Consider the following 26,362-nt stretch of genomic DNA (forward strand, 5'->3'; position numbering starts at 1 on the left):
GAGGAACGGGGGCCAAAGGAACTTCTGCGGTCACTGCCACGGTGGATTTGTGACATGAAGCGGCTGCCCAGCCTCACCTTGCCGTGGGTGAGCAGCTCCAACACAGGTGTGCTACAGGGCTGAGGGCAAGTGCCACGAGAACCCACATTCTTTTCTTTAACCTGAGACCCACGCCATGCTCACTAGGCGCGAAGCTGCTGCCCTGAACACATTTGTGGAATGAGTGAGGGGTGGGCGATGACTACCTGAGTGCATGAATTGGTGACGGACGACGTGTGACACCAAAGCACAGGTCTAGCGCTGGGTCCGGTGCAGGCTGATGTCATGGCGGTCATGTGAGCTCGCTGAGTTCTGTATTATAAAGGGGGATGAGTAGTGCAGAGCTGGAATTTGAGCCTGGCTCCTTGCCCCTGCATCTTTGCTCACACCTGGGAGGGCAGCTCTAGTGAGTTAACACATGGCTTGGGGATCCCCCCTCCACAAACAGTCACGCAAGGCAGGCAAGCTCTTCTTTCCACAGGGCAAGGAAGCCAAGGGTCAGAGAGGTTAGTCCACTTGCCCAGGGTCACACAGCCTTAAGAGGCAGGGTGGAAACTGGCCCTGCATCTTTCTTGCTCTAGGTGTCAGCTCCTACCACCCTATCCTGGGGCAGGTAGAGGAGGCGGCTGGCCCAAGGCTCAGTGTGCCCGACTTAAGGCCAATTCTACTAGACAGACAGGGCACCTCCCATCCTCCCAGGCCTCGAGAAGTGCCCAAGGCCAGAGCTCCACAGAAGGACCCTAGGAGCACTGAGCAATGCTTTCTCAGTCTTTGCTAACCCGGCCCACTCTGAACCACCAAGGTTCACCCCCTCCTTTTGAGTGACCTGAAATTTTACAATAAACTGACATGCAATACCAATTACCTAAGCAAGGCAGGGGCCACTTGAGAACATGCTTTTCTCACCCACGACCCCTCCCTAGTCCTCAAACAAATCCTCCAGGATCTGTACACCATCAGTGGCCCTGGTTTGAGCCCCCATCCTCCAGGTGAGGCCCCAGAACCCTGCTGAAGCACATCAGGGTGTTAAAGGGCAGATCAAGAGCTCTAACTGGAAATCCAAATGTCTCTTTCGAGTCCCCCTCTACTATGAAACCCCCAAGCCTGCAGCTTGCCGCCTCCAATTACTTGCCGCTCCTGAGTAAACTGCGGCCTTCAACCCGGTTGAAAATACCCCGTTGGGCCCCTCCCTGTGGCCTCCCAAGCCCCCAGGAATAAGCCCCCAAGAATATGGGTCCTCAGGACCTGGGCTGTGGGTCCGGGAAACCAGTCGCCATGGCAGAGCCCCTTCTGATAATGAACAACAGCGCTCATCTGCCAGGGTGGCTGCGCCAGCTCTGTGGGACCAAGTCTGTCGGGCAGGTGCGCTGTCTGAATTGCCCTAAGCGCTCAGCTGGACTGTGGCATCCCTGCCCTCTCCCCCAGCCACTTTTGGGGTCAGCGGGGGGCGAGTCACGATAGGAGTGAGGAAGCCAGCTGCCCCGGTAAGAGGGCAGCTGAGGCCGCAGGGCTCCTTCCACTGCAGTGGGCAGACCTGGCCCTGCCCCATCTACAAGGGGCTCCCAGGCCCTGTGAGCGCCCGTACCGCAGTGAGGAGCTCTCAGGACAGGTCGCCCTGCCCAGGGCCCTCCGCGGGCGCAGCTGACACTCTGCTACTGCCCCAGTGGAAGCCTCTGTTTACCCCTGTTGCCGCTCTCCCGGACTCAAGAACCACGCAGAGGGGGACATTTGGATAGTGCCATTTATTGTTCTAGCACCCCTTCCTCCACCACGCCCAGGCCTGGGACAAACGGGCACCCACCTCCTGCGGGGCTTTGCTGGGCACAGGGGCTGCCTCTGCTACCCGGAATCCAGGAGGGGAAGGAACGACTCGAGCTCTAAGGAAGGACGGGACCCGGAAGGCGGGGGAAAAAAAATGGATGGGGGTGGGTGGGGTAGTCAAAAAGTGGGCTGAATAAAAGAAAATTCTAAAAAGAGAAAAGGGCCTCTATTTCCCTTCCCTCTCTGGGACCCTCTGAAGGCAAAGGGCCTGGTTTCTCCACTCCTCGCAGCACCCCCACCCAGGACCGCTGAGGCAGAGGAGGGAGAACGGCCTTCCACTTGAGGCCTGGTAGCCGCTCGGCCTCTACCGTTCTCTCCATTTCTGGCTCCGGCTCGCAGGCCGAGAACCTAGGAAGGGCGGGCCAGGCTGAGAGGGGGTGCAGAGTCTCGAGGCGGAGAACTGAACTGGCCCTAATGCCCCCCAGTGCCCCACGTGGACGGCGCGGGGTCCATTGCACCCCATCCGCTGCTCCCTGGGTCTCTTGGTCTTGCACATCGTCGTTCCCGCCAAGCCCGAGGGGCCCTGCGCCCCCCCCCCCCCGGGCCCCTCCCCTACCGGCCCTCCCCAGCACGGCACTCGGGGCACCGCCCGCCCGCGGCCTCCTCGTCGTCGTCCTCCTCCCCGCCGGCCCGGTAGTAGCTCTGTCCGCAGCTGCTGCAGACCGAGGGCGCGCCCACGGCGTGGATCTTCTTGTGTCTCCGGAGCGCGGCGCCCTGCACGAAGCCCTCCCCGCACTCCACGCAGATGTGGGCCGGCTCCTCGCCCCCCGCCGCCCCGAGCCCGTCCCCGTGCTGGGCCCGCTGGTGCGCCAGGAGCCCGGCCCCGTGCCCGAAGCCCTTCCCGCACTCCAGACACACGTACGGCTTGGGGGCCGGGGCGCGCCGCGACCGGGGCCCCGCGGCCTTGGCCCCTGCTCCCGCCATGGCTGCCGCGGCCGCGGCCCCCTCGCCCGGCGCGCCCACCACGATGATGCCCTCGCCGTCGCCCACCGGGATGGCGATCTCGCCGTCCGCCGCCACGGCTTCTTCGGGCCCCTTGGCCCGCCGGACGCTGGCCGCCAGCACCTTGGCCGCCACGCCGGGCCCCGACAGCTCCGGGTGCAGCCGCAGGTGACGCGCGAGGCTCTTAGGCTGGCTGAAGCCGCGGCCGCAGCGCGGGCACACGAAGGGCTTGAGGCCGCTGTGCGAGCGCCGGTGCTTGGCCAGGCTCTTGCTCTGCGTGAAGCTGCGGCCGCAGTCGGGGCAGGTGTAGGGCTTCTCACCCGTGTGGATGCGCTGGTGCTGCATGAGGTTGGAGCTCCAGCTGAAGCGCTTGCCGCACTCCAGGCAGGCGTAGGGCTTCTCGCCCGTGTGGATGCGCCGGTGTTGCACCAGGTGTGAGCTCTGCGAGAAGGTCTTGCCGCAGTCGGCACAGGCGTTGGGCCGCTCGCCGGTGTGCGTGCGCTGGTGCCGCGTCAGCTTGGACCAGTGGCTAAAGCTCTTGCCACACTCGTTGCAAATGTAGGGGGCGGGCGGCCGCGGCCGGGGAGGGGGGCCGGCTGTGGGTGCAGACTGGGGCGGGGACAGCTTGGTGGGAGGCCAGCTGGGGACGTCGTCGTCATCCATGATAAGGATGTCCACTGGAAGGCAAGAGGGTAGGGGGATGTGAGTCAGAGAGGCAAGGTCTCCACTCCTGCCTCTGCTGCCACGCTGGCCTCCAGTGCCTCGCTCACCAGGGAGCCTTTCCAGGCTCCCCCTGGCGCGGACCTGCCCTGGTGTCCTTAGAGCGCGCATCACTCCCTGCATGTTACTAAGTATTTATTACCCGTCTCCCCAGCTAAGACCTCAGCTCTGTGAGAGTTAAGACCCTCGGTTTACCCACAACCTCCAGAACAATGACCGCAAACACAGAAGGTCTGATCTGTAAACAACCAGTCACATAAGCAGCATGGTCGAGAGGCGGGATCCACGGAAGGCTCCCAGGAAAGGACCCCTGAAACCCAAAACACCAGCCCGGACGCCGAGGACAGAGGATGAGGAAGGCCCACGGGCAAAGACTCCACTGGGCAGAGAGACCGCAGGGCTTGCATGCAGCCCTGGACACCTGGACCTGAGCCAGGGAGTGGGTTTGGCACCCTGAAGACGTGCCTGCCAAGGAGTGATGTGTCACATTCAGGCTCCAGGAGGACAATGCTGGCTGCAAACAGGGGGAAGCAGACAGGTAATAGCATTGGAGAGGAGCATGAAAGCCCCACCTCCCAACCTGGAAGTAAAACCTGGCTCAACGTGGCCTCCATTACAGAGGCTCTGGCCAGCCTCTGGGTGTGGGGGCTCCTATCTCCTCAGTGAGGACAATTCGGGCACACAGGGCTTTGCCTGCTCATCTTTACACTGAGGACACCCTTCCAGCAGCCAACAAGGCCTTTCACGCATCTGCACCAGGCCTGCCCTGGGGGATCTCCCAGGAGGGACAGGCTTGCCTCCTCCCCAGCTCATTCACTCCTGAGAAGGGTCCCTGTGCAGCTTCTACATTTGCTCTCCCTTGGGGCCTGGTCCAGAGCAACAGAATCAGGTGGGAAGGCCTCAGCAGGTGCATCTCTGACCCCCGTGAGCACCCCAGGTGCACCCCACAGGGTTTTTTCCAAGCGTGAATCACAATTACAACATTCTCACTCCTGACCTTACTAGACTGTAAGCTCCTGTCTCTATCCCAACACCTGGCATGGTGCCCAGCACACAGAGCCCAAACACCATCCCAGATGCCACGCTGGCAAACACGCAAGGAAGGGCCATGACGCCCCCCTGCGCTGCACACTTCAGCGTCAGGTCCTCATAAGGTGGGAGCACAAAACTGAGCCTTTACAAGGGAGAAACTGAGGCACTAGGGAGTCGAGTTACGGCCCACAGCTACACAATTGCAAAGTGGCAATGCCCAGAAGCGCATTAGTAGTCTGGGTCCAACAAACAGCCATCTACTGACAACTGCAGCCGCCCACCGCTAAATCTCCCACCCCACGTGCAGCACACCCTAAACGCTAAGGGAGTGCTACACAAAGGGGGATCCTGCGACCAGTAGCATCTGCACCACAGAGCACATATTAAAAACATTTATGCACGGCCGGGAGCAGTGGCTCACGCCTGTAATCCCACCACTTTGGGAGGCCGAGGTGGGCAGATCACTTTAGGTCAGGAGTTCAAGACTAAACTGGCCAACATGGCGAAACCCTGTCTCTATTAAAAATACAAAAATTAGCCTGGCGTGGTGGCACATGCCTTTAGTTCCAGCTACTTGGAAGGCTGAGGCAGGAGAATGGCTTGAACCCGAGAGGCAGAGGTTGCAGTGAGCCGAGATCATGCCACTGCACTCCAGCCTGGGCAAGAGAGAGAGACTCCATCTAAAAACAAAGCAAAACAAAAACGCTATGCTCAGGCCTCCCTCCAGACCCACTATATGAGAAAGTCCTGGGCCAGGGACTGTGCTTCAGCAAGCCTTCCAGGTGATTCTGATGCCAGCTCCAGTGTGAGAATCACTATTCCAAGGCAGAGTATTCGAATATGGCTCTTGAATCACCTGCGGCAGAAGAAAAAACTCCAGAAGTCAGGAAGGGGGAACCTTTTGGAGAGACGGCATGGAGCCCACTGCATTGCCAACATAATTTTAAAATGTTGTAAGTTATAGGCACATTACTTAAAGATATAGAGAGAATTAAAAACAAACATCAAAGCTATTTGCCTCCAGGCGGTGTGACTGAAGGGGACAGAAAGGGACAGATAGGAAAGAGATTTGCTTGTCACCATAAACCGAGCCATACTATCTGAACTTTACAAGTGCTTCTACCCCTTTAATTAAAATAACTGCTTTGTTTCCGAGGTTGTGAAGAAAGGAAGTATAGCAGTGCTCCCTGTGACTCAGCTATGAACAGCCTTTACAGTCATGACGACATGAATTCTGAACACAAAACTTGTGACACAGGGGCAGCTAAGATGGGGCACTGGGGCGGGCGGGCAGTGCGCGGAGAGGGGGGAGAGGATATGGAAGCCATGTCCTCAACTCCCATTAGATTTGCAACTAGCAAAGCAATTGCGTGAGCTCTTTACCTAGAACCAGGGAGATCCCTAAAGAGTGCATGGAGGGGCTCCTTCCTCTAGAGGCAAACTGGGAGTGGGGGAGGGCAGGAGGTGGAAGCTGTTTTCCGCTTTAGGCCGTAGGCGATTTGGCTTCTCTACAGGCATCTCTGCACTACTTTTTCTAAGTATGAGTTAAGCACTGTTAACTGGACAGGGTTTAATTACTTAAAAAGCAGGGCTCTTTTACATTTTGCAGATTCCTGGGCTCTGCGCAAACATTCCCATGCTGCATCTCAGTAAGGCCCAGGAAACCGCGCTTCACAGGCACAGACTGGTTCTGACAAGACTTTCTGTCTGCACCACGCATGGGCCAAGATGGGCCCCTCCGCTTGCCGCAGCCGCAGCCAGCCGCAGCCAAAGCCAAAGCCGAAACCGAAGCCAAAGCCGAAACCGAAGCCAAAGCCGAAGCCTCACCCTCGCAGGAGCGATGAGGCTAACAGTTTTCTCCACCTCACAGCACCATCTTTAAAGGGACTCAGCGAATTCCCAGAAAGAGAATAGCACAGTGAGGAGCACAAGGGTTCTCATTCAATTAAAAAAGAAAGAAACCATGCGGGCCGGGGCCACTCCGATGGTGGCAGCAGTTACCCTTTGGGGAGGGCAGTGTCCCCAGACGCCTGGCCCCGGGCTAAATGTGCTCTGTGGATTACCACATTTAATCCATGGCCAACACTATCGCTGTCCTTCTCTAACTGAAGAACTCGGCTGAGGCCCCGAGGGCATGGGGGCGGGGGCGACCAACCCCTACGCCCCAGGCTCTAACCCTACGCCTCCTGCCGCATCTGCAGCACCACTACTCCAGGAAGTCCAGGTTTCTCTCCACCGGAGATAATGTTTCTAGAGCAAAATCTGGAAATGCTTTTTTTTTTTTTTTAAGATAAAATTCCTGAGTTCACGCTGATACTTCCCATAAAAATTCAAGGTGTTTAAAAGCATTTAGCCTTTTCTTTGCGACATCTGCACCTCCCTTCTGCCCCATGGAGAATCCTGGTTCTCAAGGACATATAGGGGATGACAGAACTGGAATATCCCACAGACACAGGGGATGTTGGAACTGGGGGATGACGGAAGTGGAATATTCCATAGATCCAGGGGATGGCGGGAGTGGGATACCCCATAGACACGGGGGTGGCGGAAGTGGGATCCCCATAGACACAGGAGATGGCGGAACTGGGATACCCCATAGACACGGGGTGGCGGAAGTGGGATATTCCACAGACACACGGGATAGCGGAAGTGGGACATTCCATAGACACAGGGGATGACAGAGCTGGAATATCCTATAGACACGCAATGACGCAACTGGGATACCCCATAGACACAGGGGGTGGCGGAAGTGGGATCCCCATAAACACGGGATGGCAGAACTGGGATACCCCATAGACACGGGGTGGCGGAAGTTGGATATTCCACAGACACAGATGGCGGAAGTGGGATATTCCACAGACACAGGGGATGGCGGAAGTGGGATATTCCATAGACATAAGGGATGGCGGAAGTGGGATAGCCCATACACACAGGGGATGGCGGAAGTGGAATATTCCATAGGCGCAGAAGATGGCGGAAGTGGGATACCCCACATTGTGACCCTCTTGGTGGGTGCACACGCGATCTCAGGGTAACAATGCTACTGCTACCACTGCCAGGCACGGCTCCTGGACTGTGCTGCACGAACCGTCCTCCTTCCCCTCTGTTTTCTCGGCTGCATCCCCTCCGTCAGGTGCAGATCTTGGCTGACTGAGATGTGTTCGGAGCTGAGAATGACCTGCTCACACCCTCCTCCCATCCCTCCTCTCTCTGGTCAGTTGTCTGAGGCTCATTCGCTTTTAGGTTCCTCAGGAAGGGCACAGAGGAATGGGGTTCATCGGGCTCTTGCTGGGTAGCCTGTCTGTGCCCTTCCCATCTGAGGTCCCTTTTCCGTGAGTCATAATGCCATTTTCTCCTGGCATAAAGTGCTAAGTCCGAGGATAGTCGTGTTGACTTTCCAAGTCATCCACACTTTCTGCCAGGAAGGATCGGTGACTCCCTTTAGAGTCCAGCGATTCTAACGCAACCAACTGTGATTTGCTCTCTTAATGTGCAGCAACTGTGATTTGCTCTCTCAATGTGCAGCTTCCATGCGTTCAGGGGTGTTTCTTTGAATGAGTTTTTACTATCCACTCTGTTCTTTTGCTTTGGGTCTCTTCTTCAGGGACTCTGCCTATCCATATGTTGGATTTTCTTTTCCTAACTTGTTTCCTTTACTTTGTTTTAATGTTTTTTCATTTTATTTATTTTGAGGTGGAGTCTCACTTTGTCACCCAGGCTGGAGTGCAGTGACATGATCTTGGCTCACTGCAACCTCCGCCTCCCAGGTTCAAGTGATTCTCATGCCTCAGCCTCCTGAGTAGCTGGGATTCCAGACGTGAGCCATCATGCCCGGTTTCTTTTTTTTTTTTTTTGCATTTTCAGTAGCGGCAAGGTTTCTTCATGTTGACCAGGCTGGTCTTGAACTCCCGCCCTCAAGTGATCCACTCGCCTTGGCCTCCCAAAGTGCTGGGATTACAGGCATGAGCCACAACAGCTGGCTAATTTTGTGTGTGTGTGCTTTGAGTAGAGACAGGGTTTCTCCATGTTAGCCAGGCTGGTCTCAAACTCCTGGCCTCAAGTGATCCACCAGCCCTGGCCTCCCAAAGTGCTGGGATTACAAGCGTGGGCCACCATGCCCAGCCTTTTTTTTTTTTTTTTTTCTCATTTTAAAATGATCCTCCTTTTTCCCTTCACTTTTCTTAAGGAACGATGTTTTTATTCTTGAGTTCCTTCTACATTAGTCTTCATTTTGAAAGGTTTTTGTTCTTATTTCCAAATCTTTGCTGAGGCTGCCCCCTCGTTTCTGAATTTGTGATTATGTTGTTCTTTCACATGTTGCACTGTCTCTGCTCGTTCAAAATCAGCGGCCCCCAACCTTTTTGGCACCAGGGACCGGTTTTGTGGAAGACAATTTTTCCACGGACAGGGTGGGGAGGTAGTGGCAGATGGTTCGGGGATGAAACTGTTCCACTTCAGATCACCAGGCATTAGATTCTCATAAGGGACCAGGCTTGGTGGCTCACATCTATAATCCCAGCACTTTGGGAGGCCAAGGCAGGCAGATGACCTGAGGTCAGGAGTTCGAGACCAGCCTGGCCAATGTGGTGAAACCGCATCTTAACTTAAAAAAAAATACAAAAATTAGCTGAATGTGGTGTTGTGTGCCTGTAATCCCAACTACTTGCGAGGTTAAGGAAGGAGAATCGCTTGAACCCGGGAGGTGGAGATTGCAGTGAGCAGAGATCACACCATCACACTCCAGCCTGAGTGACAGAGCAAGACTCCGTCTCAAAAAATAAGATTCTTGTAAGAAGCACACAAGCTAGACCCCTCACAAGTACAGTTCCCGCTCCTGTGAGAATCTCATGCCGCCGCTGACCTGGCAGGAGGTGGAGTTCAGGCAGTAATGCTCGCTCATGCTCCACTCACCTCCCCAAGTGTGGTCTGGCTCCTAACTGGCCACGGAGCAGTACTGGTACCAGCGACTGGGGACCCTGTACTAAATGATCTTGATCCTGTTGGGATGCACTTCTGGCCTGCCTGTCTGTAGAAATGCTATCCTGCTCCTTTTCTTTGTTATTATAATCACTTTTGGGAAGGCTGAACTCAGTATTTTTTTCTGTTGCTCATTTTTTATGTGTAAGTTTCCTTGAATTTCTGGAAGGAGGCTCGGTTCAGGGTAGCTGTTCTAACTTCTCAGAGGTTCTCATGCAGCAGGTAAAAAAAACGCAGCAACCAGCCTGTACAGAGGCACATGCTACAGCCGCTGTCCCCGCTGTCATCAGCACCTTCTCCTGCCTTCCTCTGTTGCCAAGGAAGGGGGGCCCAGCTCGATTCTGATTCCCCACATGAGGTTCTGCCCTGCACAGCACTTCACCTGGTTGCTTCCAGAGCTGCAGGACCTGCGCTGCCCCAGCCCCTTTTGGGCCTTCCCACCAGCCTCTCTCCCCACTACCCTGGTTTGGACAAAACAGTTCCTACTTCAGCAGCTGGTCCTAAAGTGACCCCGACTCCCCTGCCCACCTTTGCAGTGAATACCTGGAGGCCGTTTGTGGCTCTCCTGTGCTTCCCTCCTCCCAGTCAGATGCTAACACCACAGAGGCCTCGATGGTAAGTTTATCGCCATCTTACTGTATTTTGGAACTCATGGGGGTACCTTAGGACCTAGTAACTTTGCAACTGTGGTCCAGGGGACTTGAGTTTTGCTACCTGGTTGCTGTGTTTTTATGCAGGGATACAGGAGACTCAAGGGCCATGCTGCGGCTGCTCTGCCATCACCCAAGACTCAGAACTGTCATCTGGCCGGGCATGGTGGCTCACACCTGTAGTCCCAACTACTCAGGAGGCCAAAGCAGGCAGTTAACTTGAGCCCAGGAAATTGAGACCAGCCTGGGCAACATAGTGAGACCCTGTCTCTTAAAAAAAAAAAAAAAAAAACTAACTGGGTGGGGTGGTGTGTGCCTGGAGTCCCCAGCTACGCAGGACGCTGAGGTGGGAGGACAGCCTGAGCCCAGAGCATCAAGGCTGCAGTGAGCAGAGATGGCACCACTGCACTCCAGCCTCAGCGACAGAGTGAGAACCTGTCTCCAAAAAATAAAAAGAGATAGGCTGGGCACGATGGCTCATGCCTGTAATCCCAACACTTTGGGAGGCCAAGGTGGGCAGATCACGAGGTCAGGAGTTTAAGACCAGCCTGACCAACATGGTGAAACCCCGTTTCTACTAAAAATACAAAAATTAGCCGGGCATGTTGGCAGGTACCTGTAATCCCAGCTACTCAGGAGGCTGAGGCAGGAGAATCACTTGAACCCGGGAGACAGAAGTTGCAGTGAGCCTAGATCGTGCCACTGCACTCCAGCCTGGGTGATAGAGTGAGACTCTGTCTCAAAAAAATAAATAAATAAATAAAAATAAAATGAAATGAAAAAAGAGGGTGCGCTGAAACATGGAGCCCGTGCTCACCCGAGAGCAGCCAGAACCCCAGCTCCCAGACACCGGCTGAAACTTTCCTGCTGGCACCTCCCACCTCAGAAGCAGAATGTCTATTTTGTTATCTGACCAGCTCTGAGGCTGCCTGAGCTGTCGCTGCCTGGTCCCACACTCCTCACCCACTCAACATCAGGAACTCAATCGAGGGCCATCAGGGGAAAAGGCCCCAGGAGGCAGGTTGGAAAGTGCCGCTCAGCCTAGAGCCATGGGGCTCACCCTCCTGAGAGCTTCAGGAGACCCCGGCCTCAGCCTGCAGGAGGCTGCACGCCACCCACCAGCCCCCAGCTCCACGGCCCAGGCAGGTGTCTCGGCCCCTCTTTCCCCAGCACCCAGACCTCGTGGGGTTTTGTGCAAATTCAACAAGATAACCACCTAAGGGGGCTGCGCTGACTGCGGGCACACGGGACGCGATTATGAAGCACTGGCCATTATTCCTAACAGAATTAGCTCAGAGGATCGGAACACACACCCAGAAATATCCAAATACAGAAAAAAATCACAAAATTTCTAAGGTTTCAAAAATGCCCCCGGTCAATCTATCTAACCAGAAAGAACACTGGCTTTATGGCTCTTTCCAATCTCACATGCAGTTCTTCACCACGCCGCACGTGGCAAACGCCGTGCCGTGAACGTCGCACCCACCACAGGCCACGCCTCGCGTCTCCACTGCGGGCCTCAGCCCAGCAGGCAGGCGGATGGACTGCGTGGACGGCGGCCAGCATGTAAATGAAACAGAATGGAGGCAGGAGGAGGAAACAGCGCACGTGCTGCTAGCACAGGAAGAACTGTCCTGCGGAACTTTCATTATGGTCCCCTGTAAATTCGTGTATTTCTTTTTATCTGGCTGGGTTCCTGCATGTAGGCACGGGGCGAGGGATAAACTACTCGCGGCCTCGACTGCAAAGGCACTGCAGAGCCAGTTTACTAACACGGAGGAAGCCGAGTCCCCGGGGACAAAGCCACCTGGCCCAGGGGACACACAGCACCCTGCCGTGCCTTGCCTGTCAGGGGCCTTCCGGTCATCAGCAGGGGCAACCCTACTGCAGTGACCTCCAGTAAGAGATGGGGCAGGGAGGTTCAAACCTTTGGAATTTCGGGAGGTGTGGGGGAGAAGGGGCGTGGAGACTTCCGTTGAGACAACCTCATGCTGAAGCCCAGCGTGCTGAGCCCAGCAAGAGCACCCCCAGGGAGCACCCGAGGCCCCGTCCCCTGACCCAGGTCTCCAGGGACACTGAGGCAAAGCCATGGGCCTGGGGCAAGGAGCCCGGGGCCCAAACAGCTCCATGGAAGGGACGCGTGCCAGGGGTTCCAGGCCCGCCGCTCTCCCCACAGCAGCCACAGAAAGCTTTCCAGCCACCCAAGCCTCCACAGGGACACCTTCTCTGAACAGGGCACATGGCCGGGGGCTACCCACAGTCCAATTCCTTTCCCTCTCACAAGAAGGTTGCAAGTGTGGGCTGCCTGGGATTCCTCTGGGTCGGGGGGACTCACCTGCCCTGGCCAGTGAGGGCTACCCGGGAGCTTCAGAACCCACTCTCCTCTCACCCTCCTCAGAAGGAGAGGCCCAAGGACAGGCAACCCCATGCTGCAGGGTGATGCTGCCTGGTGATACAGCTGCAGGGTGATGGAGCCTGGGTGATAGGGGGGTGCCAGAGAGAAGAGGCACAGCAGGACACCGCAGGAGCTTCCTGGGGACCCACCGCCTGGGGTTGAGGCACTGCCTTGGTGTGGCCAGGATATCACAGTGAGGGGCATGGGGCCCTGAGCCCAGAGATAAGCGGCTCTCAGGAGAGAGGCCGCCCTGGAGCTGTCGGGCCTGCAGGCCGGCTGCCGGAGAACATATCGAGTCCTTCTGGGCTAGGGCCAGCGCTGTCTGGGTTCCCTGTTAACAGCAGCTGAGAGCATCTCCACTGCCCAGTGGCTTCCCAGGGCTCTCGAGCCACACTACCACATCCCCTGCAGTGCAGCCCAAAGCCCCTTCCTCCGTGAACGAAGCCTTGCCTGGCCCCCGAGACAGGACCCTCTGGTTAAACAGTCTGCACCCTGAGCGGCCTGCGCACCCCAGGGAGTGATCTCCAGGAAGCTGAAGGACAGGCACACGGGGGAGGACACGGGGACACTTCTGCTGAGACAGCATCTCATGGAGCAGAGAGCTGGTGGAAGGGGACAGAAAAGGGGAGTCATGCCGGGCGCAGTGGCTCACGTCTGTAATCCCAGCACTGGGAGGCCGAGGCAGGCAGATCACCTAAGGTCAGGAGTTCGAGACCAGCCTGGGCAACACGGTGAAACCCTGTCTCTACTAAAAATACAAAAATTAGGCAGGCGTGGTGGCGGGTGCCTATAATCCCAGCTACTCGGGAGGCTGAGGCAGGCGAATCGCTTGAACCAAGGAGGTGGAGGTTGCAGTGAGCCGCGATCACACCACTGCACTCCAGCCTGGGTGACAGAGCAAGACTGTCTCAAAAAAAAAAAAAAAAAAGAGAACGTGCGAGTCACACAACACCCTCTGCGGAAGAAAACTGTAGCAGGGCCACGCAGGCTGGGGGCCGAGACCAGCTGGGAGGGGGACGGGGTGATGGCATGCAGGGCTGCAGGGCTGGGCAGGCGGCAGGTTCTCAGTCCATCAAGCCAGGACACCTTCACAGGGTTCTGGGCATGGCACCAGGATCTCGCCTCCTCCCCAAGAGGCTCAGGAGGGGACAAGGGTAGGGACAGAGGTCGCGGGAAGGCCAGCGCTGTGACTGTGTGTAAGGGCTGGGGTCACAGTGCAGAGAAGCGGCCACACTCGGGATGTATTCCCAGAGCAGGTGCCAGGACACACGGAAATCAGGAGCTGAGGAAGGGTCCACACGGCGTCTACCCCAAGGCCTGCAGCCCGGCTCGGGTGGCAACCCCCTCTTTGGCACTCCAACCAGCATCTCCCGTCTCCGGCACAGGACACGGACGCCCTGCCCCACACCCCAGCACTGCAGGGTTGGGGTTGCGTGGGGCAACCATGCTGGACGCCTCCTGCTGCTGGTTCTCTCTGCCTCCTTCTCAACCTTCCCTAGGCCACTCCTCACATGCAAGACAGTGAAAGTTGCGCCGGTTGCCTCCTCCCTGTCTGAGGACCCCACAAGGTAGGCTGAGGGCCTGGACACTAATTCCGCAGAAGAGGTTGGGGCCAGGTGGGCTGACAGCCCTGCTGGTTCTTCTCTCTGCCCGCCGGGCACGCTCCCCTGCCTCTCCAGGGCACACTCCTCTCCAGAGGCCTGCCCCATGGGCCCCCACATCCCTCAGCAAGAGGCCAGAGAAAAAGGGCCCACATACACTGGGGCCAGGCCAACCCCGGCCATTCCCCCCCACAATGTCTGTCACTGTCACATCGTAGGAGGGACACGTGTAGGCGGGACCCCACACGGGAGTTACCCGAACGCCAGAGCAGCTTCGGAGCATGCGCAACCATCCTCCACGAGCGAGGGCGTCACACGGGGGTGATGTTCCAGAGATGGCACCAGGCGCAGGCCCTCCCCGGAGCCAGCTGCCCAGTGGGGAACAGCACTCCCACAGATGCAGGGCCGGCAGGGAGCGGGGCAGCCCGGCCCAGCGGGCTGGACAAGGGGACCTGAGACCTACTTTCTACAAAGAGAGGGAGTTTACGAGTGACTTGTAAAATTCAAGATGAACTTACTCAAAGACAAGCATTCTGGAGACCACAGGCTATTTTAACAAGGACTAGGGGCTAGATTAGACGACGTTCCTAAAAAATGACATGCTGGCCGGGCGCGGTGGCTCAAGCCTGTAATCCCAGCACTTTGGGAGGCCGAGACGGGCGGATCACGAGGTCAGGAGATCAAGACCATCCTGGCTAACACGGTGAAACCCCGTCTCTACTAAAAACTACAAAAAACTAGCCGGGCGAGGTGGCGGCACCTGTAATCCCAGCTACCCGGGAGGCTGAGGCAGGAGAATGGCATAAACCCGGGAGGCAGAGCTTGCAGTGAGCTGAGATCCGGCCACTGCACTCCAGCCTGGGTGACAGAGCGAGACTCCGTCTCAAAAAAAAAAAAAAAAAAAATGACATGCTGTTAGGTGAGATCAGCTTCCTGTAGGGTCTTTTTTTTTTAAGGAGTCCTTACATGTTGGAGAATTTACAGACACAATGACATGATGGATACATTCTCTACGACACTGTGGAAAAAGAGTCACAGTAGGCAGAAAGGGACTGGCAGTGCCGCGAATCGCTGGCACAGGAAGTGGGACTCATCACACTACGTCCACACACTCGAAATTTCCACAGCATTTTCAAAAAGGTTCAAAGGCCCAGGGCGTATGCGAGGGAGAAGGCGGGGGCAGGCCTCGAGGGCTGTGGCAGTGCGGGACGGCGCCCACCTGCTGAGGCACAGGACGGTGCTCACCCACTGAGGCGCGGGGCAGCCTGGGGCCGGGGTGTGCGCCCCCCAGGGCATGCGCTCCTGCCAATGCACTCAAAACCCCCATCCCGGCCGGGCGTGGTGGCTCAAGCCTGTAATCCTAGCACTTTGGGAGGCCGAGACGGGCGGATCACAAGGTCAGGAGATCGAGACCATCCTGACTAACACGGTGAAACCCCGTCTCTACTAAAAACTACAAAAAACTAGCCGGGCGAGGTGGCGGCGCCTGTAGTCCCAGCTACTCGGGAGGCTGAGGCAGGAGAATGGCGTGAACCCGGGAGGCGGAGCTTGCAGTGAGCTGAGATCCGGCCACAGCACTCCAGCCTGGGTGACAGCGCGAGACTCCGTCTCAAAAAAAAAAAAAAAACCCCATCCCAGTTTCTCCCCCAGGACCAGGGCTGCCACAGCCCCACGCAGAGCGAGCTCCTGCTCATACTCCATCCATGGATCTCAGAAATCACTGAGAAAAGGGCTGAGGTGCTTTACAACATCGATCCCAAACTTCACCCCGGTCTTTCTCTGGGACGACTCGGCTACGCTGGTCTGGGCTGGCAAGCTCTGCCACCTTTCTGCATCGAGCCTCGCCAGCGTGCCCGTGCATTCCCGTGTGGACTGTGGCTGTGTGGTATCTGTGAGGCCTGCAGCCTGCAAGATGCATAGTATTTCCTCTCCGACCCTCTGCAGAAAAGGTCTGCTGAGCCTGGGCCAGCGTGGGGCCAGCGTGGGCCTGGGACCTGGGGCCTGGCATGCAGACACAGCAATGAGAGAAGTCGCCGCACCTTATTCCTCAGGTCTGAGGCAGGCACGTGGCCTCCAGGAGGGGAGGGACGCCGTGAGGTGTCAGGGGCCACTGTGGGGTCACCATGGGGCCTCAGCAACCAAACCCAGGCCCCGCGTAGCCCACAAATGAGTTTTGCTCAACCCCAATAATGCTTTATTAAACAAACAAAATACGTTGTCAATGTCCAAAGAGTGAAGGATTTCACATAAAAACCCAAACTGACAGCTTTCCCTGAAAAGTCAGCATCAGCCTGTGGGCTCCCTGCGCTCCTATGCCACCCTGTCTAAGGAGTTTCTGCCAGGGAGGGTCACAGGGCCGCCTGGAATCACAGCAGAGGGTCCAGGATGTGGAGGCAGGGCTGTGGGGAGAGCAACGGGGCACCCTCAACAGACGGCAGTGCTGCCCAGGCTGGAAGGGCAGAGGAAGTCAGGCAGAGAAGGTGGCCCCCGGATTGTCCCCAAGATCGTCCAGCAGAAAGGAAACTTGAAGCCACAACACCAGCCCCTCCCTCTACAGCCAGGAGTGCAGAGCCCAGGGTGGGAGGGGAGGCCAGGGTCGGGCAGTCCCAGGGCCCCAGGAAGGGAGAATAGGAAAGGGGGGTTTCCTCCCACCCAAAGGCAAAGGAATCCAGGGTCAGGTGGGAGGCAGTGGGGTCGGCCGGGAAGGACTCGGCCGCTCACCTGGGTTCTCGTGACTCGCCATCTGCTGGTCTTCAGAATCCAGCGGCCCCGGAGACCAGGCTTCTTCCCGCAGCTCCATGTCTGGGTCCCTGTTAGAAGGGATAGGACGGAAGGACCGAGTTTATGGGGTGGCAGGCTGCACCGAGGGCCCTGCAGGGAGGCAGCCTGCAGACCCCGGCGTGGCAGGTACAGCGCCCGGCAGACAAGGCACACAGCGCCTACCCCAGGACACCAAGAACTGGCCTGGAGCTAGCGTGGCTGCTCCCCACTGCAGGGGCCAGCCAAGGCCTCACACAGCTGCAGGAAGGACTCAAGGACCCACACGGGCTACAACCACCACCGGCTCCCGTCGCAGCCCCACCACTCCCCAGCTGGACCCGCGGTGAACAACCCCACCTCCACACCTCAGCTTCCTCACTGGCAAGATGGAGAACATGTTACTGTCAGGTATGCACAAGACAGCGTACGTGTGATGCTCGTGCCAAACAGGGACTGGAGTCCCCACACCCCTGGCAGACACTGACCCATCACATCAGAAACAGGGCAGCAGGTGCCTGAGGGTCTCCACATGACACTCCCAACCCGTGCCACACACACCGTCAGGGTCCCTACACACACCACCAACCCGTGCCACGTACCAGGAGGGTCTCTACACACACCACCAACCCGTGCCACACACACTGTCAGGGTCTCTACGCATGACATTAACCCGTGCCACGTACCAGGACGGTCTCTACGCACACCACCAACCCGTGCCACACGAACCGTCAGGGTCTCTATGCACGACACTAACCCGTGCCACACACTCTGAGGGTCTCTACGCACGACACCAACCCGTGCCACGTACCAGGAGGGTCTCTACACATACCATCAACACGTGCCACGCACAACACCAACCCGTGCCACACGCACCATCAGGGTCTCTACGCACAACACTAACACGTGCCACACACCGTGAGGGTCTCTACACACGACACCAACCCGTGCCACGTACCAGGAGGGTCTCTACACACACCACTGACCCGTGCCACGTACCAGGAGGGTCTCTACACACACCACTGACCCGTGCCACGTACCAGGAGGGTCTCTACACACACCACCAACCCGTGCCACGCACACAAGCAGCTAAAGCGGACAGCAGAGCCTCTGCCACACGCCTGAGTTGTTGAAGGGTTCATACACTGATCTCTCTTTTAAAACAGGCTCCCTGGCTGGTTGCGGTGGCTCCAACCTGTAATCCCAGCACTCTGAGAGGCCAAAGCAGGTGGATCACTGGAGGTCGGGAGTTCGAGACCAGCTTGGCCAACATGGTGAAACCCCATCTCTACTAAAATATAAAAATTAGCCGGGCGTGGTGGCAGGGGTCTGTAATCCCAGCTACTCAGGAGGCTAAGGCAGGAGAATTGCTTAAACCCGAGAGGCAGAGGTTGCAGTGACCAGAGATCACACTCCAGCCTGGGCGACAGAGCAAGACTTTGTCTCAAAAATTAAATTTAAAATAAAATAAACAAATAATAAAAAAATAAAATGAAACAGGCTCTGAGGCAGCCCTCCCAGCCCTTCCCCCACCCTCCTGCAGGCGCGGCGGGAACCTGAACCCTCACACAGATCAGGGAAGGGCAGCGCCGCCAGGTGGAGCTGTGGCAAACGTGCCCTCCAGCTTTCCACACGCTGGGGTTTCATAAACCAGGAGCAGCTCAGCTCAACTCCATGGGGCAGACACAGGGCTGCCAACTTCGACAGCCAAATAAGGGCAATTTTAAAAAAACGTCCTGCCGGCCTGAGTGCAGCGGTGTTTACAACTAACTGCCAGTTACGGATCTCTTTGTTCCTTCTCCACGCCAACTGCTTCACTTGACTAGCCTTAAAACAAAAAAACCTCCTACCTTCCACTGCAGAGATTTGGGGCTTGGCTCCCCGAATCCCCCGGCACCTGCAGGAGGCAGGGGCTGTAGCCACCTGGCTTCTCGGGGGAAGCCTCCAGCAGGAGCCACAAGAAACCTGCCCCAGGAGGCACGGCCTCCCACGGCTAGACCAGGGCTCACGCCTCAGGGCCCACACTTTTTTCTTAAAACAGCTTCACTGAGATGCGATCCCCTGCCACAACATTCCCCCATGTAAAGTGTACGATGCAATGATATTTAGTATATTCAGTTTCGCCACCATCACCACAATCAACTTTACAACAACCTCAAAAAGCCCCCGAGCCCACGGCAGTCACCATGCACTCCCCCGGCAGGGCCCTGCAGCCTCTCCACTCCTATCTGTCCCTCGGGACTCGCTGCCGTGTGCTCTGCACAGGAGAGGGGCCGCATCTGTCCTGCGTGTCTGGCTCTTCCACACAGCACGGTGCTGCGGCGTGCTGCTTCTCTCTCAGGCTGAACCCCACTCCACTGTACGGCCGCCACGGTGGTCCACACACCCACCCATCGCTGGCGGACAGCTGTGGGCTGCTTCCACGTCAGGCCTTGTGAATACTCCAGCTTCAATGCCAGCGTCCATCCATTTATTCCTGTGGACGTTCGCGTTCCTCTCTCTCGGCAGGAGAGGCCCGCCGCGGGCCCCAGCCCCTCCTCGAGTCTTCAGTTCTGTGTCTTATCAGAGCTGTTTACTGAGGTGGAGGCGGGCACAACGCTCGACCAACCATTAGCAAGCCCATTCTCCGGCCATCTGGCCCCAGTCCCTGGTGTGACCTCACTCCCAGGTGGGGAGGACTCCTGGTGAGGCACAGCGGCCACCTGCCCCGTCTACCAACAACCTCAACACCAGAAGAGAAACCCAGGCCAGGCCCCCTTGGGCTGAATGCGCTCGGCTCTGAGGAAACCTCCTCCGGCATCCAGCACCTCCTTCCGGGCCGGGGTCTGCAGACCAGCACGCGGGAACCACCGCGTCCAGCACCTCCTTCCGGGCCGGGGTCTGCAGCCCAGCACGCGGGAACGAGTACCTCCTTGGCACAACCCACCTGAACCAATTTTCCCGAGTCCCTCCAGTGACAAGTTCACCACTATCCAGACACGGAAGGGAGCCAGCCCCACGGCAGGGTGCTGTCCACCCGCCGTCAGGAAGGGCATGAGAGTGAGGAGAACTCAGGATGTGCCTGTTTAAATAAACTCACGCGCACAGATACGCCATGCGAGTCACTTGGCGGCCCCTGGCCACCCCACCCCACGGTTCCAGGCACTGCTCTAAACGGCTGACGAACTGTGAGTGGAATGGGGTCCATGATCGCCCTCTGGGTAGGTCTGACTGCTATCCCCATTATGCAGATGAGGAAACAGAGGCCCAAGGTCTCTCTGCGGGAAAGGGGAGAAGGGAAAGGCTGGGGGGTGGTACAGAGACACAGGTTACATCCAGACCATCAGGCCCCAAATCTATGCCCAGAACCACCCACCACTACGCTCGCCTCGGACGGACACTGTGTATTCAAATCCCACACGAGAACACGCAGGACGCGCTCTCCAGGGTCCTCATTTACTGAGCACCTGCAAGGACCAGCAGACATGGGGTCACCTGAAGACACGAGGGTCACCGGGAGACATGGGGTCACTGGGAGAAACAAGAGTCACCGGGAGACATGGGGTCACTGGGAGAAACAAGAGTCACCGGGAGACATGGGGTCACTGAGAGGGACGAGGGTCACCGGGAGACACGGGGTCACTGGGAGAAACAAGAGTCACCAGGAGAAATAAGGGTCACCGGGAGAGCCGAAGTCTGGCCCCCAAAGTTCACAGACAGCAGGAAGGAAGCGCATGGGGAGGGGGTTCTGGGGGGAGACAGGGACAGGCAGCTCTGCTGGGGAGGCTGGGGTGGGCCCTCAGAAAGAAGGCACCCCAAGAGCAGGCCCTGGATGGGCAGCGTGGAGGGGAGGGGGCAGGCCACAGCTCGAAGGCCGGGCATGCTGGGGGCTGCGGGAGAGGCTGCAGGTGTGTGGGGCGGTTCCTGCCAGGAGGACTGCGGGTCATCTGAAGCACAGGGGTCCCTTAGAGGTGGACACTGTTCTGACGCTTGTCTTATGGATGCGGAACATGAGGCCAGCAGGACCAGACCCTCGGGTCCCCTACAACACGTGGAGGGCAGCACCGGCGGCAGCAGCCAGCAGTGTCTGTGCTGGGCACAGAGCCACGGGGACTCCCAGAAGATTCAGTTCCAGAAACGGGAGGCACTGAAGGCAGCCCTGCCAGGAGCTGCCGCTCCCCACTCTCTCCACCCCACCTTTGCCCAGCGCTCCCCGGCTCCTACCACCCCGCCCCTGCCCAGCGCTCCCCGGCTCCCTCCACCCCGCCCCTGCCCAGCGCTCCCCGGCTCCCTCCACCCCACCCCTGCCCAGCGCTCCCCGGCTCCCTCCACCCCACCCCTGCCCAGCGCTCCCTGGTTCCCTCCACCCCGCCCCTGCCCAGCGCGCCCCGGCTCCTACCACCCCACCCCTGCCAGCGCTCCCTGGTTCCCTCCACCCCGCTCCTGCCCAGCGCTCCCCGGCTCCCTCCACCCCGCCCCTGCCCAGCGCTCCCTGGCCCCCTCCACCCTGCCCCTGCCCAGCACTCCCCAGCTCCCTCCACCCCGCCCCTGCCCAGTGCTCCCCGGCTCCCTCCACCCTGCCCCTGCGAAGAGCTCTCCTCTGGTCCTCCCAGCTGCCTCCTCTGGACTCCAGGTGAGGGCCACCTCCTCAAGGTCCCCACCTGCTCCACCCGCCTGTCTTTCTCTTCCTAAGGCCTGCTACCCTGCCACTGTCTGTCTCTGCTTAGCTGGCCTGTCCTCCCAACACCCATGTCCCTGGCACCCAGGGCAGCACCAGGCACAGGTGGGTGAGCACCCAAACAGATGGGCCCGGGCAAAGCACAGGCTTGAGACCAGACAGCACATCCCAACACTCAGACCCTCCCCAGACCCGTCTCAGGAAGAGGTGAGACCCACGTGGACGGACAGGCAGACCTCCCTGGGACAGACCCCCTCGGACTTTGGGTCCCTCGGATGGAAGAGTTCAGGCTCAACTGCCGTGAACACGCTTGCAGCCCGACCAGGCTAGCTCTACCTCTCCACAGGCTACCGACAGGAAAGCCCAAATCTCAGCAAATGCTTCTTGCAGAGACGTCTCCATCCCAGTGAGGTTCCGTATGGTGAGGAACCAACGAGAACCATGCCGGGGGAGATGGGCGGAGTCACCCTTCCTCCACAGAGCCGGCCAGAGAATGCAAGCTGGCACCCCTCCCACACCCAGCATCAAGAGTGAGAGTGAGCTCAACGTCTTTCTTATATTCATTTTCCTAATATTTTAATCACAGGTAATTATGTCTGTATTAAGGGAAAAGCCTAAAGGGGTGTTTTGGACAGCGGCTGGGGCGACGTGTCGGAACTGGTAGATGGCTGGGTGCTGGGGGGCCGGCGGTGAAGGCCACGGCACAGAACAGGCCACCCCAGTGCAGCCCCAGAGGCACGGGGGCAGCAGCAGATGCAAGAAGGGTGCTCTGGCCTCCCCTTTTCCTCCTGAAAGCAGACGAAACCCCACGTGAAACATGCCCTCCCCGTAGACAAAGAGGACATCCTCGTCACCAGCACCAGGAGCTGAGGCTGAGAGACAGCTGCACAGACCAACCCTTATCTCCCTCAGCCTCCCCAAGGACTTTAGTGACTTTTTCACAGTCGCTATTCTTTGGCATAGAAGCCCTCAGGCCTAACCGCTTCGAGAGGTCTTCCCTTTCTGAAGTCTCCCACGTACCTGTAAAAAGAACATTCCCGGCCGGGCGCGGTGGCTCAAGCCTGTAATCCCAGTACTTTGGGAGGCCGAGGCGGGCGGATCACGAGGTCAGGAGATCGAGACCATCCTGGCTAACACGGTGAAACCCCGTCTCTACCAAAAATACAAAAAACTAGCCGGGCGAGGTGGCGGGCGCCTGTAGTCCCAGCTACCCGGGAGGGTGAGGCAGGAGAATGGTGTGAACCCGGGAGGCGGAGCTCGCAGTGAGCCGAGATTGTGCCACTGCACTCCAGCCTGGGCGACAGAGCGAGACTCCGTCTCAAAAAAATAAATAAAATAAAATAACATTCATAAGCTTTTCTCCTGTTATTCTGTTTTATGTCAACCTAATTCTCAGACTCTGCCAGAGGAGGGGAGCCATTGCGCCCAGCCTAATGTTCAGGAATTACATAGTGGTGATGATTTAATATATTCACAGCTTTGTGAATATATTAAAAACCAGTGAATTGTACACTGTAAAAAAGCAAACGTTGGCCGGGCACGGTGGCTCATGCCTGTAATCCTAACACTTTGGGAGGCCAAGGCAGGCAGATCACGAGGTCAGAAGTTCGAGACCAGCCTGGCCAATATGGTGAAATCCTGTCTCTACTAATAATACAAAACTTAGCCGGGTGTGGTGGCTGGTGCCTGTAGTCCCAGCTACTGGGGGGGAGCTGAGGCAGGAGAATCGCTTGAACCCTGGAGGCAGAGGATGCGGTGAGCTGAGATCACGCCACTGCACTCCGGCCTGGGTGACAGAGAGAGACTCCGTCTCAAAAATAGAAAAGAAAAAGAAAAATCAAATGTTGTAATACATTAATTGCACCTCTATTAGAAAATAAACTTTTAAAAATTGTACAGGCTTTCTAATTACAACACCCTGAACATTAAATATGCATAAGAATCAGCACTGTAGGAAAAGTTTAAAAAAAAAAAAGTACAAGAAAAAAAGGGAAGAGAGCAGTTTGCAACCAGCGGCTGAGGAGGTGGCGGAGGCTGCTCCTCACCTCTTCTCGGCTGAAACCTGTTTGCCAAGTGGTGATAACGTCCTTCCAGTGAAACTCTATCACATAACTCAATAAAAGCAGGGACTTCCCAGCTCAGAGCCTTCCCCTGGCCTCCACCTCGGGCCAGCTTCCTGCAGGGCCAAGGCCTTGACCAGGCTGTGGACGGGGCAGGTGGGAGTCTGCCCTCCACACCCCTCCTCTCCACCGCACAGTGGCCCGCCCAGAGGCCAGCAGAGATCACCTCTCACTCAGCAGGGATCTGCTGCCAGCCAGGCCTGTGCTGCCCACAACGGGCACTGCAGCCCTACGCACATGGCATGATCCTGCCACGGTGACAGCCGGATGGGGGGCGGAAGTGAGGCAGCCTACAGACATGGAGGGGCTGACCCTGTGTGGGGGGCGCTGGCCCTCAAACTGCCCTCCAGATACTAATGCTTTTTACGTGTTCAAATGGTCACACTTTAAACAGCCAGCCATATACCTACGTCGAAAGTAGCCTTCATTTCCCCTCTTGGTTCATAAAGCCTAAAATATTTACTATCTGGCCCACTGCAGAGAAAGTTTGCTGACCCCGATGTAAAGGAATGAGGGTGCCAGGGTTTGGGGCACACTTTCCAGGCCATGGCCGGGCCAGGGAGGCGCAGCAGAGGGGCCGAGCACCTGGAATGGGGCCAGGTGGGAGGGGCAGGCAGGGACCTGGAGCAAGGCCTGGGCAGCGGCCCAGCCCGGGGCTCTGTGCTCAGCAGCTGCTGCCCTGGAATTCCTGGTCACTTCACCTTTGACCTGCATTTTGTCAGTGGGGTCCAAGAGCACAAGGGCTCAGTGCTGGAGGCTCACAGCCTGGGCTTGGGGGGCTCTGCACTCACCGGTGGGTGAGATGCCAAATACAAAACACCCTGGCCGACCCAGAGACCTCCAGGAAAGGAAGACACTTTCTTCCCGCCTTTTTGCGTAAGGGTCCACAAATTCCATAGCCAGAGGGGCTGGGGGCAGCAGAGGAGGGGTAAGCGGCGAGGGGCCACAGCTCAGGGTCCGGAGGCTCTTCTCAGAGGCAGGCGGGAAGGAAGGCCGCACCGTGCAACTGGGACAGGGCCCACACTGCTCTGCATCCCAACTTCCTCTCCGAGGAGAGGGAGGGGCCCACACCTACCAGGGCGATGTGAAACAAACAGTCTGGGTGACAGCGCTGTGCCCCTGTGAGCAACGGGCAGCCGCGGTGCCAGTCCCTGGCGTCATCACCGGCTCTGCCACCCTCAGAAATGGCTGAGCCTCAGCTGCCTCCTCTGCAAAGCAGGGACGGGAAGGACAGGTGCCTGTGTGGGGACTGAGTGCAGGCTTCTGAGGACTCATCAGGGTTAAGACGGATGTTCACTCAATGCTCCCCAGTTCTCTTCCTCTCCCGTCCCTCCAGGCATGCTCTCAGCCCCTGCTGAGGCCTGTGTCCTAATCCATCAGGCCCTACCCCAGGACCTCATGGCGCGAGCATGGGACCCTCATCCGCAGAGAGGAGCGATGGGAGAGGCGGGGGCCCCAGGAGCTGCGGGGGCCTGAGGCAGCTCCTGACCCAGCTCTCAGGGTCCAGGCCAGCTCCCTAGGAGAAGGCCCCCCACTTGCTCTCAAGAAACCCCTAGGCTATTCAAGGGATCGACCAGAAGGCTGGGAATTTCACATCTTCTGAAACGAGGGTCCCAGCCTCCCTGCCCGCCTGTTTCTCAGCCGGGGTCTCAGCTCTCCCAGCCGCTGCTGGTGCTCACTCACCTGGCTCTGACCTCCGCTCCGGAGAGGAAGCACCTGCAGCACGGGCAGGCGTGCCTCCCCCTCGCCCCCGGCCCTCCAGAGATCCAATTAGCACAAATGATTGTTATTATTGTTGTTATGAAGTCCCGCCCACCCCTCTGGAGGCCTGCCTGCCAATTATCCCCTTTCTTCTGCTGCCAATCTCACCTCCTCCTCCCCCGCGCTCTCCTGGCCCTCCACGGCCCTCCCTCTCCCTGCCCAGAAACTTATCTGGCACCCACCTGCTTTCTCCCTCACCTCTTCTCTTACTCCTTCCCGTCTACTTGCGGCCTGGAGCAACCACCTCCTTTCCTTCCCCGACAGTCATCCTCTAACCACTCAGCTAACAAATGCCCTCCCTGACTTTTCACCAAATCCTGTGACTCCTTCTCAGCCTGACTCCAGGGCCTCTTCAGAGCCACCGTACACCCCATGTGGTCCTGCCTTTGCAGGGCAGGGGAGGAGCCCTGGGGTGCCCAGACCAGCCATCTCCCCCCGACCTCACCCCCTCCAGCACGGAGGGCTGCGGCCCTTTCCTCCCTCCCACCCGTCCACCCTCACTCTCTTCTCCCCATTCCCCCCGAGGGCTTTCGCTGCCTCCCACCATGATCCTGGCTCCCACCCTACCTCTTGGAAGTGCCCTCCCCACACCACACACCAACTCATCTTCCTAAAGTCACTCAGTTCAAACAACCCAATTAGAACCTGGGCAAAGCATCTGAGCAGGCATTCCTCCAACAAAGACAGACAAATATCTGATAGGCACGAGCAAGGATGTCCTCATGAGCCGTCTAGGAGAGGCAGACCAAACCCACAGGGAGCCAGCACCTCACACCCACTGTGCCGGCCTCAGAAAACAAGTGCTGGTGAGGACCAGGAGAAGCGGGGAGCCCCCCACTGCTGGTGCCAGGGCACCACAGGTGGGGCCGCCGTGGGAAACGTGGCAGTTC

At 57.9% G+C, this 26,362-nt stretch overlaps 1 protein-coding gene across 4 annotated transcripts in view; it reads right to left on the minus strand.

Annotated features, from left to right (window-relative positions):
• Positions 1-1,762: 1,762 nt before the first annotated feature.
• The window catches only part of ZNF787 (zinc finger protein 787), a 33,948-nt gene continuing 9,348 nt past the window's right edge, over positions 1,763-26,362 (minus strand). For 2 of the 4 annotated variants that reach the window (XM_033224538.1, XM_033224540.1), the window contains exons 2-3: positions 16,899-16,987; positions 1,763-3,479 (exon numbers count right to left, since the gene is read on the minus strand). In XM_033224538.1, coding sequence (XP_033080429.1) covers positions 2,413-3,479; positions 16,899-16,977 — 1,146 coding nt within the window. In that variant the 5' untranslated portion in view covers positions 16,978-16,987 and the 3' untranslated portion in view covers positions 1,763-2,412. Of the gene's footprint in view, positions 3,480-16,898; positions 16,988-19,842; positions 19,848-24,502; positions 24,758-26,362 lie in introns of those variants that run through there. The other 2 variants (XM_033224539.1, XM_033224541.1) reach the window with 2 other exon arrangements.

The sequence above is a fragment of the Trachypithecus francoisi genome, unplaced genomic scaffold (assembly GCF_009764315.1).
Source record: "Trachypithecus francoisi isolate TF-2019V2 unplaced genomic scaffold, Tfra_2.0 Lachesis_group12, whole genome shotgun sequence".
Lineage (NCBI taxonomy): Eukaryota > Metazoa > Chordata > Mammalia > Primates > Cercopithecidae > Trachypithecus > Trachypithecus francoisi.